The following is a 14493-nucleotide window of genomic DNA, read 5'->3' on the forward strand; positions in this document are numbered from 1 at the left end:
GCCACAAAGGAATGCTTTATCTCTCTCTGACACACACACACAGACAGACAAAGAGCAAGTATGTCTATTAACACCCCTTCACTTGAGCCCATCTCAAACTCTTTCACTCGACATTGGACCTCCTCACTATTGTGTGTTATCAAAACTCTTTCTCTCTCTCACACACACACTCTATCTCTTCTACACACTCTATCACACACATATTCTCACACGCACACTTGACAGAGGGTTAAGTGGGCGAGTGTCCTTTCTATTACCCATTACAGCCACAGATCCATAAAAAATCAGTGCTGTTGCTCGCTGGATGCTACTGGCTAAATGCTACAGAGGAGGGGCAGGGGAAAAGAAAGCGCATGTGGTGGGGTTGACACCCTTGTAACACACACACACACACACACACACACACACAATACTCAGAACCAGACACACAAACCCAAACAGGGTCTCATAATAGATTCCATCTCAGTCAAGATGGAATCTATTATTCCTTTGTTTCCCTGCAGCTTCTGGAGAGAACTGAAGCCGGCTCAGAGGAGGGAGTGTGTGTGAGAGAGAGAGTTTTGACGTATACAGTAGCAACAAAAAGAGAGAGAGAGTGAGAGAGAGTGTGTGTGAGAGAGAGTGTGTGCCTGCATGCATGTGTTTTAATTGAGAGATTGAGTAAGTACATTAAAAGTGAGAGCCTCCCTTTGTGTTGTTGACGTGTTTTTTTTTGTCATTATGAAAATTGCACTTTTGTTCCTGTATTTACCACTGAGGAAATATTCTGTTTCGCTGTGTTTGTTTCAACAAAGCATCTTTAAATTAAAATTTTACAAAGAGGAACAAATGAGAAACACTGATACGAGTTCTTAGACAGAGAAAAAGGAAGAAAGATTAGAGGAGATAAAGAAATGTAAAAGAGCGGAAGAGACAGAGACAGACCACATGTAAATTCCAGCCGACTGTGAAATCTCAGTTAATAGCAAACAAATATATTTGTTTAAGTGTATATATATAAGTGTACCAATTCGAGTTAGATTCATTTCATAGTAACTTTATGTTCATGTATTAGGAGATTTTGAATTTGTTCCTTTATTGTTCCTTTATTTTAAAACTGACAGTAGAAAAGCTGACAGGAAATGCAGGGGAGATTCCAGACCAGATCAAACCTCTGACGTTCCGGTTACATGGAATGCATCTTAACCACTCGGCCTCTGGACATTCCCTATAAGGATTTTTTGCATTTTGAAAACTTTTCCATTGACTAGACAACCTTTAACATTATAAATGTAAAGTGTACTTACTACATTAAGTCAGCTTGGCCTGAATGTCAAAATGTACATTAAAGGTCAAATAAGTTCTGGTTAGAAATGTATTATGTCAATATTTTGCTTTTTATAAGAGAAATAGAAAAAAAAAAAAGTTCTGAAAGGAAACACACAAAGCACCAACGGACATACGCAATCTGAGTTTCAGCTGCTCCTTTGAGGGTCGCAGGAGGTTAAAAGGTAAATCTGGCATTGTTCAGAGAGAGAGACTGGTGTGTGTGTGTGTGTGTGTGTGTGTGTGTGTGTGTGTGTGTGTGTGTGTGTGTGTGTGTGTGTGTGTGTGTGTTTGTGTCTGTGAATGTGTTGTATATATATATTGTGTGCATGCCTCACACAGCTATGTGGAGTGGAGTCTGGTTACACTCCAGCAAAAAGGAACACCTCACTGTGGTGCCTGTCAACATGTTTCGCTCTGTGTGATGCAGTCAGACCTTATAAGGCTGTATGGCTGGTTCAGGGCTACAAAAAGAGTGAAAAAAAAAAAAAAAAAAAAAAAAGCGAGAGGGCGAGACGACAAATAAAACAGCCTGAAAAACAGGGCCAAACTCAAAATCAGGAACGAGAATTGAGGCAGGTAGAAACAGAGGAGGTACAGAGGGAAAAGTAAAAGTTTGAGAGTTTGACAGAGAGGGAAGAGAGGCAGAGAGGAAGATGCCGAGAGGCTCCATGCTTTCCTCTCTTTCACCTCATTACTCATCTGTACTCACTCTCTTAATCTATGCCCCCTTTTCTCCCCTCACCTCCTTCCCTCCCTCTCCTTCTTCTTTGTTTTTTTATTTCTCTGAATCCATAAAAACATATTAGAGAAAACCATGTGACGCCTGGTGTTTCCTGCCTTTGGACACTTTTAATTTTCTTTAGTGCAAATATAAAAAGGGGAGTGAGAAAAACCTCCCTTTGAATCATTTTACTACAGCGTAAATCATCCTTGAGAGTCGGGAGAGAGAGCTGTGCTAATAATAAAAAGTCAGTAATTCACCTGCTCAGCTTTTATTATTTATTTGTTTAATGTTCAGACCGCAAATTAGTGTTTGTTCCTCTGATCCCACTCGATCAGTAATGCCAACTAATTCACCGCTAATTTATGATCTTATATTAAGTTTAGATACTCACTGGTATGAGTTTGACAAAACTTGAGGATGCATAGTAACAGCTGTGGAAAAATGATGTGTTCATGAAAATTGACAACGGGTGTAATGTGTTTCCATGAAAACTGTAAATAACCCAGTCCAACCCTGCTGGGTTCATTTACAAGCTCTGTGTTTGAACTTGCAAGTTAGTCAAGAGTTCACTAAGTTAACATGTTTGATTAGACTGATTTTATTCTTGGAAGGTCCATTGCACAGTCACAATTATTTGTTACTCTTTTCATTTTCTCCTTCATCTTCCTGTCTGAACATCTATTTCTCCCACAAAACGATATCAACACCCCCCCACCCCCCCCCCCCCCCCCCCCTGATGCCTCTGTTCACTAATGGAGACCCGCTCTGTTCATCCTTTAGATGCTTTACTGACGTTTCAGGGAAACAGAACTTTTCAATTCCACGAGAAACAGCAGGAGAAGAAGCAGACAGAGGTCATAGTATGGGATACATTTTCATGCAGGAAATTGTATTTTGGGAAATGGCCGCTTCCTGTTTTTCTTGTCCAAACCAGCTGATCTGAGAGCTCCAGTGAAACTGACTCCAAAACAGCAAGCAACTGAAAAGCAGTGTGAGCAAATGCACATCTGTGTACAGATCCTCACAAAAAACTATTATAGTATTGGCAGCTTGCCCTTATAAATTAACAGCTGCTGACACAAATTATGTTTTCAATTATACCCATTTGTTCCTTTTAAAGCAACATTAAAAAAACATTAGACTTCACTATAGCCTGTCAGTGAAATACAAGGACCATAAATGTCACAATGATGCTGCATATTCTTTTCATACTGTCAGTACTGGTTATGTTTTGTTTAAATACTAAGTTGAAAAAGTAATGTTTGGATTAAATTTAGACATGATTGGTGTTGACTCAGGCTGTGGCCTTCTTTCATCCCCAGCAGTACCAGCACACATACACAGCAGGCGGTGTGAACACTGTACCTTGATGTCAAAGTTGCAGTCGAAGCGTTTTATGAGGACGATGAACGCTCCCGTCAAGTTATCCCTCGGAGGGGGCTCAATGGGCTCGCACGCATTTTCTGGCCGTGCTCCAATCAGGAAGCCCTGCAGGGATGATATCATAAGTTGTGACATGGTGAGAGAAACACACGAGTGACTTACAGCAAATGTCATTCATCTGAGCCAAACATTCAATGAGGTGTCAAGAATAACATCTTGTATGTATGCAAAGGAGTCTTTTAGTTTGATTTTTTTTTTACTTTCATTTGTTTTTGTATTCAAACTGTTCTTTAGACCAACACATTTTTTTCCCATTGATTCCTTCTTGAGCGCTTGAGTCCTTTTATGTCAATACATAAAAAGCTACACAGGAGGCGTCATGGTCTTACTGCTGAAGCTGCTGAAGTGAAACTTAACAGTAATGAATCCCTGCAGACTTAAAGTCACATAAACATAAATTAGCACAAGCACAGATCTTATCTAAACAGGCTTCAATTTTCTTTTCCCGTTTTCATTATGTTTAATAATGAAAGCAGAAAATTACTTTGAAAATCCCAATACGTCACAGAAAGGACGCATAGCTACATAATAAGTCATCAGCAATGAAAACCTTTATAAAGTATAATCTTTATAAAAAAAAAAAAAACAATGAAAATAATCAAGACGTGGAGAAGCAGTTTAGGTTTAGGTAAAAATTGTGATGAATGATGAATAAAACAGAACATTTCAACTAGAATGAAGAACAATGCTGACACATAAAACGTATATTATTTAAACGGTCATAAAGACCGGCATTTTCAGTTTATCATGGTCTCACTTTGTTCTGATAAAACTCTAACAGTTGTATTTCCAATCTCTTTCTCCCGTTCTGCAGCTTTATGTCTTTCATTCTGTTTCCAAACAGCAGCTCTCAAAGTGACTGATGCGATGCAGATAGTGAGAGGAGAGGGTTAGACAGAGAGGCTGACAGAGTGATAAACGGATGTACAAATGAAGCAACAAAAAAAAAACGAAGACACAAATATAGAGGCAGAGCGAAATGAGACACCCACTGTAATGTAGCCGAAAGAGAAAAAAATGGAAAAAAGGATCAGTAGGGGCAAAAATAGAAAGGTGAAAACAAAGAGAGGTAGACACTGACAGATGAGGAGAAAAGAAGAAGAGTGGAGGAGAAAGATGGAAAAGAGATGATGACAGAAAAATACACAAGAGACATGGGAGGGAGGGAGCTGATGTGATATACCTGCTGCTCTTATGCAACTGTAACTAACACTAATGTGTGTGTGTGTATGTCAGAGGCTGGGTGTTGGACAGGAAATATGGACTGCTGAGGGACTCTGGGACTTAACCGCCACTTTCCTCGCTCTCTCTCTCTCTCTCCCTCTCTCTCCCTCTCCAATCCAAGCAGCTCACAGAAACTCTGAGAGTGTATCTCACCGTCTGCCCCACTGATGTGACTCAAAAGCAGCAGCTGAGCAACATAAGGAAAATGACTGCAGTGACACACCAGATCTACTCACAAACGTAACAATACGACACAACAGTAGGGACACAACCGCAGGCGGAATGAAGTGTTGCAGCTCAACATTAACAACACTTGATGTACGAAAAGGTAGGGGAGAAACGTGAGGAATCACCCACCACAGTCACCTCTGGGTGCCTCCTCCCTGCCTAGCTGCTAAATGACATCACTGTGTTATTGCCTCACATTCCGCCACATGGCTTTGAAACAAGAGTCAAGAGCGCCCTCTGTTGGGCACAAAAAAAAAAAAAAAACACCTTAAAAAGCACAACACCTGACAGAAATACAGAATGCAGCCAAGAGGGCGGACAATGAAAAACAGGAAATGACCGAGGCCGGAGAGGAAATCCTGAAAATGTACACTGAAAGATGAAATGCTGTGCAAGGATATCACTTAAATACCACAAACCTCATCTAATATTCCACCTTAGTGCTCCGTCAGACTCTTAGCAATGTGACTAGAGGCTTTATCTGGTACAAATATACAAACATTTTTCATATTGTATTACTCCTTTTTCAGTGAAAATTAGGTTCTTTTGTCTGCATGTGCCAGCATGAATTCAAGCTAAAACGTGAGCTGCAATACTTTGTATAATAATCCCTGTACTTGTGCAAATTTCTGTGCATTCATTGTACTTGAGAAACAACGACACAGTGGGAAAATAGATTAAATATTAACCAAGCTAATTTCCTGGTATTGCATTAGTCCTGGATAAAGTTGGAAAATTACAGAATGAGTACAACGTATTCATTGAGTATGTGATGTAGAAATGGTATTAGAGCTTAATTCATTCACTCAATGCGTTAAACTTTTCACTCAGTATTCTGTATATTTAAATATCCGCGTGTCTTAAGAAATGGCATACTGGTTATCATCTTTTACACCAAATGTACAATATATACTCTGTTGAGATCAATTAGGTTTTTTTTTTGTTTTTTTGATGGGCAAATAAAAAAAATAAACAAAAGATGAGTGACCTGTTGTGCAGAGCTTTTTTCTTTACTACATTCTAGTATTTAGTATTAATTATATTCAAATTAATGACATTACAGCCTCCATTGACACATTTTAATTTAATTTTCTCTTGGGTAGATGTTTGTGTCACGCTGCATTCTAATACAGTAATTATAATTAGGTTTTAATGAAAACAACATTTTATGTTCATAAAACAACTAAACAAAATCTCCTCCAAGGCCTCTTTCGTCATGAATTGGTCTTATTTCGTTTTGTATTGTGTATATTTAGAGTTTATATAGAGTTTAGTTTTTCTTATTCTTCCCTTGTGTTGCTGGTTTCCCTTGTGTGTTAATGTTTCCTACTTTAGTCTCTAGTGTTTCCTGTTTTATTTTGTCATTTCTTATTCTTGTGCCTCTCTATGTTTTAGTGTGTTTTGTGACATTCTTGAGTTCTCTGTGTCTTCAGTGTTTCAGAATGTATTTTGGAGCTGTCCTCAGTGTTTCGTTTCTTGTGTTCATTCCTGCCTCTGTGTGTTCCCTTTCAGTTTGAGTGTTCTCATTGTCTTCACCTGTGTTTGATTACCCCATGTCTATTTAGTCTATGTGTTCCTTCCCTCCTGTGTCAGATCATTGTTGTATGTCAGAGTTTTTGACTGTTTTGGATTTTTCAGTTTAGACATTTTCATATGTAGTAAGTTTGTTTTGCCTTTTTTTCCCCCTCTTAATTCTTCCAGCAGTGACATCTTTTCTGTCTGACCTCCTTCGCTCCTTTTTGTTGTAAAGTGAGAGCGCTGGCTCGTCAATTTAAACCACCATTATTTTAAGCTCAAAGTGTGTAAATTATTGTTTTAAAGCCTCATTATGTTGTTCTCCAGAGTACATGCTGGGCATTTTAAATGCAAACCAAGTAATTGAGGATATATGGGAAGTCCTTTGTAGTTTTATTATGCACGTGATGATTTTAGGATGATTCAGATATATGAGGAAAACATGGATTTGACAAAAGACTGCATGTGTACACTGAATTCTACACCTAAATACACAGTATTATATATTTAGCTATGGGTGGAGCTTTAGTCTGAGATATCTTTATGTGGAATTGCAGAAATAATAAGTTAGCCATCGTCTGCTGCTCTTTGGTCATCTTTTTGTTCAGGTAAATTTATTTGTAAAGCAAAGTGATGGCTGTCTAACGAGGGCACTGATTTTTCTATTCAATATTTGTCAAGAAGTATCTAGAGTAGATTTCTTAAAGATCCAGAGGTTAACCAGCATTGATCTTTACAGTATGTGGGTCTGTTTTATACTCTTGCTCCACTAATACAGAACTGGAGTGACAACAAACTCAGAAAGATCGTCTCTGTTCTCTGAGGGAGGGAGAGCCCAGGGATTTCTCTGGGTGAATTACTACACTGATCATACTTAATCCCATCACTAAAAAATTCTTAGGCTTGTTTGCGGAAAGTTAAGGAGAAACACAGGAATTAATAACAGGCTTAAACCTGACTAAGGCGTCCTGCAAGAAGATTAAAGTCTGTGTGAATCCAGTCAGATTCATTGATGTTCAGATTGACTGTAACGTGCCAAGAAACATGTGAAAACCTCTGCCCTAAAGCGCAACCACCACAGGAAGCGGGTGGAGCTACAGATTTCTCAAACCGACACACAGGGGCCGTATCCGAATTACCAAGTACATACTCAATCTTTCAGTAGGCAGTACCTACTATCCGTGCTGTATACTGTTAGTACCTACTATTCAGTATGCACACAGTAGGCAGATATTTGTTCCTACTTCGTCTGATTCATTCAGTATGAAAGTGACGTCATTTACGTTTCCCGAACCGGCTGCATTCACCCGTTTTTTTTGTTTTTTTGTTTAGCTTTATTCAAGAAGAGTAATGCGCATATACAGTCAGGTAAACAAAAAAACAATATTACAATGTAAATCAAGTAAAAGGCAGATTAAATAACTAAATAACATACAGTACATAAAGGAAAGTACAAATGAAAGACAGTAATATACAGAATATAAAATAAACCAATAAAGATGCATTTAAATAGTGAAATCATTATTTAAATAGAGGGGGAAAGGTTTTATAATAATGCAGACATTTGTTATATTTTCTGTTAATTTAAAGTAGTGATTTCAGTCGGGACTTTAACTCTAGATTAAAAATTGATTCAATTAATCCACGCTCGTTTGTTTTGATTTGGAGGCACACGTGACGTGATGATTTACGTTTAATTTCGCACAGCATTGTGGGTGGTAAAATACAATTCATTTCCTGAACGCACGCATCCGATCCATACTGCATAAAACCCAGAAGTTAGTATCCGTTCTGAAAAGTTCAGCATACTGAGGTGGACCCAATAAATCCATACTGAATGACCACGAAAGTTCAGTATACTGAAACTCCATACTGAATAGTACGTACTGCATACTGAACTGTGACTATTCGAAAAGGGCCAGAGTCACTTTTACCCTAAGAAGCTAAGCAAACCTGGAAGTGGGATTTGCAGTTGCCATTTATTTGACTATTTGCAGCATTTTGTTTTGAAAAATATATTTGCTTTAACATGTCAATAAAGTATGTAACAGAGGACACGTATGAGGGATGGAACAACAACAAAGTCTTGAAAAGAAATGCCTCAGAGAAATATTTTTGGACAGCACTGGAACTGAAGAAAGCAATGAACTGAGGTAACCTTTGAGTTCCCTGAAAAGTTCCCTCTATAAAATAGAATAAAACCTCATTTACTGAGGTTGTGCCCTTTGGAACAGAGGGGGGGGGAGGGGATTTCCTGAGGTAAGACGTGACATAAAAAAACAACGCAGAATTAGCGGCCGAAGCAACAGAGTCCGCTACACGACGTTATAATGAGAATATTTGCCTTTATATCAATGCTCTGTGTAATCCAATGGAATGACAACATCCACAAAAGAGAGGAGAACAACATACTGACGAACAGAAAACATAATGCAGACGTTTAATTACATGCACAGAGATCGTAGTGGTCGCGTGCAGTCACTGTATATAAACTCCATTCTCTTTCTATTGGCTCAACTTGAAATCTCCGGAGTATATGCTGCCGTGTTCAGGCATCAGCTCACTCGGATTTTCTGCTGAAAAAAATACTAGGGGTCTGGCCGGAGAAACTCCGGGTAAAGGCCTCGCGAAAAATGCGGCTGTTTGCGTTCACACATAGCCTAAAGAACCTCTAGTTAGCCAAATCTCCGGAGTTTTTCAGGAGATTTCTGTATGTGTGAAAAGGGTTTAAGTCAGCTTTTGACTTGACATTACTTTGTTTAGACTTCATCACAATGTAACTGCAGGAAATAAAAAGCTCAACTAAAGTGCACGTCTTGTTTGATTGTCTGAGAAAAATGGAAAACAATGCAGAAACGGAGACAAATAAAATGGCTTGATGTACAAGACTATTCATGTGTGATGAACTCAAAGCAAAATGTGATACGGGGAAGGAGTGTTCTCTTTATGAGCCTCTCCCATAAACACAACAAGTTTAATCAAATTCCTTCCTAATGATTTCAAGGCAAGTTTATTTATATAGCACAATTCAGCAACTCTGCGTTCCAAAGTGCTTCACAAAAACATGAAAGTTAGGACAAAGACCGGAGAAACACATTCAGAGAGGACTTGACTTAAAAATCATAAAAACAAGTAATTTAAAAAAGAAGACAAGATAAAAGAAAAAAATGAAGCTAAATTAAAACGAGACAGTAATAGAAAGATGAGTAGAAGTTACAGTGCAAAAATAACTACCTTAATTTTCTCTTGTTTACCTAAAAAAAAATGACAGATCAACTCAGATCTGTTCAATGCATTTACATATAGAGCTTGTGTAGGGCCATGGTGACATTATCTGCGTTGTTATGGTAACTTATTTTGTTGTTTTCTTATCTGAGCCAGTGGGGAGCATGTAAATGTTAAACGGTAGAAGCCCCAGGATGACAATGTGTCTACAGACAAGTTTATAAATGGGGAAATGAAAGCAGGTACAAAAATAGAAGTACCATGCCAAGTGGTGTGCATGGAATCTGCTGAGAAAAGGGAACACATATTTTTTAAGATTGGTTTCGATTCTTTGCAAATTTATATCTGAATAAAATAAGAAACAGGATTTTAGGGAGTGGACAGATTAAACTATATGTCACCACCAAACAGGGGAACTGACTCGCAAGACTGTTCACAACAATTTAATAACACTATTTCAAGGTTTCTGATTTTGTAAAGAAATAAATAGCATCTTGAAACATTCAATTACCCTTCAGAGGTTGTTCAGTAACCACTTTTTAATTTGTCTAGACTTTCCTCCAATCATGACAAGGAGCTTTAATAATACACTTCATGATGTCAGAAGTGAAGGATTTTGAGGTCTTCTATTCTTGCAATGTAAAAAGCTTGGTTGGTTTGTTTTTTTGTTTGTTTGTTTTGTTTTTGTTTTTATAGTATGCTTTACGTTTCTTATTTCGTTTCGTCACATTGGTGTTTTACTTTTGGAAAAAAAGTACGAAAAAAAAAATTGGTTGTATTAGTGGAAACAGGAGAGGTTTTGTTTGAAACCTTAATAGCTGAGGGTAACCCTCCGGAGACTTTTTTTTAAATTTGGCTTGTGCTGCCTTGTGATGCCAGGGATTTCCCCCAGCATGGAGAAACAGCTGCAGCCCTTCAAGGCGTCAGTATTTGAAGTCAGTTTTATCTCTAATAAATACAAAAGTTAACACATTTTCTTTCACGGTACAAACATTATTTACAAAAAAAAAATCTGGAATCAGTTTAGGCTGAGCAGGCAGCACATGTGTTTTGCAATGAAAGGCTTATTTTTCAAGGCTCACTCTATATGCAGTTAGCCTTTTGTGCCTAGGCTCTTGGTGTTTATGCAGAAGGGCTTTGAACCCCTCAACTGACGCTATTTACTCTATAGCAGAATCAGAGAAGGCAAAGGACAGGTGGTTGCCACGCAAAAAAACCCCAAATATAACAGCAACATTCTTGTTTTTCTTAATTGAAGGTTTCATCAAAGGAGGCAGGTGTTCTGAAAAAGGGCTCTGTCTAATCAATGTTCAAGAGCTATGTTATAGCCCTACAGGCTGCATGACATATACTTGAGTTTTTGTAAGGTTGACCTTTTTCTTTATTGAACATTTTTTGTGAATTTATCACAGTGACAGAAGGTGAGGCGAGGCGTATTATCACTGCTCTCAGATGAGGAGAATCTTTAGCTAGTCCAGTAAAGAAAATGGGAAATTCCTTTCTATACAGCTCAGCTGTGATAATGTGGAATTATTCTTCGGCTTAAATCTTGTAAAGTGCTGCTATAAATCACAGATGTTGTCTGTAAAAGCTTGCCGAAATGAAAAAAAAAAACCTCCCGTTTGAGACTCAGGCAGAGGCAGAGGAGGGTAACTTGGAAATGGAAAGACTGAGTTTAGACCTCAGAGACTGAAGCAGCATGTCTACATGGCCCTCTCACCTAGAAGGCAGCAGGAAAGCAGAGGTGAAATATTAGACACCATTACATGTAAATTCACAACAAAGGTTGGTCAGCAGAGCTTGAGGGTGAGCCTTTTTTCTCTGTTTTCATAGCACAGAATCTGACATAAGACTAATATGATACAACACCCATGGAGCAGCATGAATGTGTGCCATAATCCCCGCTGTATGCCTGGACATAGGTGACATATCCATTAAAACTGTAATAATAAGGAATAAATACATGAAATGAACTAGGGTTGTGACTGAGAATATTTTCTTTTATCTCTATATAATTTAGCAGATCAGCAGTTAACAGACACCTCCCACATAACAGAAACTGTAGAGAGTAGGGAATTTTCCCTCAGTGTTTGCTACAACTCTATATGATAGGGAAACCCGTGCCTGTAGCCTAAGTAATCTGATCAAGTGTTTACTGGCCAAGCTCCTTTAATAGTTGCACTTTCAGACATTCTATAAGAATCAAAAGATCAGAATCTTTCTGGTGTTGTATTATTTATGTAAGTGGAGTTCCCACTGTTTCCACTTCCCAGGCAGCATAACTGGAGTAAGAACCATCCAAGGTTTTTGTTCCAAGTGCTGATGCAAACAATGATCTCAACATGAGCCTCAATTCCTAAAATACAGCATTGGATCACAACTCATGTGATGAAGCCAAAATGATACCGTTGGTCTTCCACAGTGGTGTAATCATGCTAAACGTGACATCCTTCCATTAGAGTAAGTCGTGGCAGCAATTATGAATAACCAAATACACATAACCTGCAGAGTTACACAAAACAAGACACAAAGTATTCTTCCATCAGTCAGTCTGCCTTTCAGCCCCCAAAGCCCTTTGGACAACAACAAGTGAGCTCTTGACTGTGAGAAATGCCACAATGCCCAGCTTACATAGCAGACATGAATCATGCCTTCTGTTTGTGGATCAACCAGTGTGCGGGTTGCTGGGGATGGCATACAACCTCATCCCAACAACAACAACAACAACAGCAACACATTATTATAACAATCCTCTTCACAGGGCTGCAATGTTTGGGAGCAGTTTCATAACATGTAATTACATTTTGATTCAGCTTAATTAAAGTTCAACCCCAGTTTAATTTTGAAGCTTTTGTGTTACTTCTACGATTTGCTTCTATTTTGTAACGCTTATATCATCAATTATGCTGTTGTGAAAACCATTTTATCGCTCTTTACACAAATGTTACGGATGTCAATCAATCTTTACCGACATCTATAAAAACAAGCTACACACTTTTTTGTTTCCAGTGTGTGTAGGGACGCTTCCTTTTTGTGCTCTACATACAGGTCGAGTAGGCTGCTTTAAATGAGTACACAAAAAAAAAACCTCAAAATAATATTCATAAAAAGATCACATATGCATTTTAAGCATCATGCATATTGTTTTTTTGGGGGCTTTTTGTGCCTTTAATTGAGAGATAGGACAGTGGATAGAGTCGGAAACCAGGGAGAGAGAGAGAGAGAGAGAGTGGGGAATGACATGCGGGAGAGGAGCTACAGGCCGGACTCGAGCCCGGGCCGCCCACTTGAGACTACAGGCTACATACATGGGGTGCGCCCTAACCACTGCGCCACCAGCGCCCCCATCATGCATATTGTTGTGCAGTTTTATACGTAACTATAAAGAGGAAAGGTTTTGCGCACTAAAAACTAAAAACAAAAAACAAAACTACCCATAACTCTTTTCTCTTAACCCGCTACATTTCTTTTTAATGTGTTAATGGTTAAACTGCTTAAGAATCAGACATAATAAAAAATTTGATTGCTATAAAATTAAGAAATAAGCTCACACGCTCTTCTGCACTCACCTTCAGTCCATCGCCAGGTAGCCGATAGCCAAACCGTGCAGGAAGGTCATCAAAGTTTTCTGTTTTGTTGTCAAAAGAGTACTGAAAGATAGAGAAAAAAAAAATACTTAGAAGATATTTAATAGAAACTCATGTCTCACCCAACTTCAAAATAGGGCCTTTTAATTAGAAAACTCTCATTATTCTCCGCATGAAGCTTCACAAGTTGGTGACAAGAAAGACACAAAACAGACACCTAAGATACCTGTCACATTACTGTTGCTAACCAGGTTGCAAACAGAACAGCATACAGTGTTAAATGGCATTACACTGAAAGTATTAAGTATAAAGAGCTACTCACAGCAGCGATGTCAGCCTCCACAGGCAGCAGGTTGAGGAAGGCGAAGAGCTGAACGGTGAAGATGGTGTAAATCTGTGTGGCCGACAACATCAGCATTCCCAGGGACAGCAGCATCTTGGCATCACGTTACAACCCACTGCTGCTATGCCACTCACTCATAAACATACACAACCACAAACACACACGCACACACCCAAATGACCAGGCACACGGGCCTGCGTCTGAACCCCTACACACCGCCTGCTGTGGTCACACCTATAAAAAGAGACACCAAGTTTGTGTATATGTTAGGCCTTTATTCAAATACAATGATACAATAGGGTTGTATTTACTTTATAGACATATGTGAATTAAAATGAAAGTGTCCAGTAAGCCCTTGAACACGTGCTTGTATGAATAGCAGCTTCCTCTCCCTTGTATAATTCAAACATCAGGGTTATCCTTTTTAAACCCTACAATAAGTTACTGCACTTTTCCTCAAATAAAAATGGTTAGCATATAAGAGAATTGCACAGGCTCAATGTAGGCCACATCAAGGCAGCTCATACACACACGTGCCAAGCTGTCAATGGTGAAAGAATTCATCTGTGAATGCAATTTTACCGTTTCATGCTATTTTCAGGGTATTTGGTTAAAGCAGTGCACTTTCCAAGTAGTCTGTGGTCTATCTATTCCCATCCAGCATCTGGCCTTTTCATTATATCTCTGGCCATATGCTTCACACACTGGGGATCCACGTGATGTGGAATTTGGGAGAATCTAAGATTGCTAAACACATTTGGTGAACACAAGGGCCATGACTGTTCCTTACTCAATTCAATCTTCTGAACCAGTGTCAAAGTTGAACTGACCATCTCGGCGGCATATGTCCAACAATTTGTCAGATGAAGCTTAGAGACATCTAGTTTGAATGATGG

At 38.8% G+C, this 14493-nt stretch overlaps 1 protein-coding gene across 2 annotated transcripts in view; it reads right to left on the minus strand.

Annotated features, from left to right (window-relative positions):
* The window catches only part of rnf13 (ring finger protein 13), a 38188-nt gene that overhangs the window by 21191 nt on the left and 2504 nt on the right, over nucleotides 1–14493 (minus strand). For both annotated transcript variants that reach the window (XM_020639268.3, XM_029278341.2), the window contains 3 exons: nucleotides 13577–13831; nucleotides 13237–13317; nucleotides 3398–3520 (listed from right to left, as the gene is read on the minus strand). In XM_020639268.3, the coding sequence (XP_020494924.1) occupies nucleotides 3398–3520; nucleotides 13237–13317; nucleotides 13577–13690 (318 nt within the window). In that variant the 5' untranslated portion in view covers nucleotides 13691–13831. The remainder of the gene's footprint in view (nucleotides 1–3397; nucleotides 3521–13236; nucleotides 13318–13576; nucleotides 13832–14493) is intronic.

Source organism: Labrus bergylta, chromosome 6, assembly GCF_963930695.1.
Source record: "Labrus bergylta chromosome 6, fLabBer1.1, whole genome shotgun sequence".
Lineage (NCBI taxonomy): Eukaryota > Metazoa > Chordata > Actinopteri > Labriformes > Labridae > Labrus > Labrus bergylta.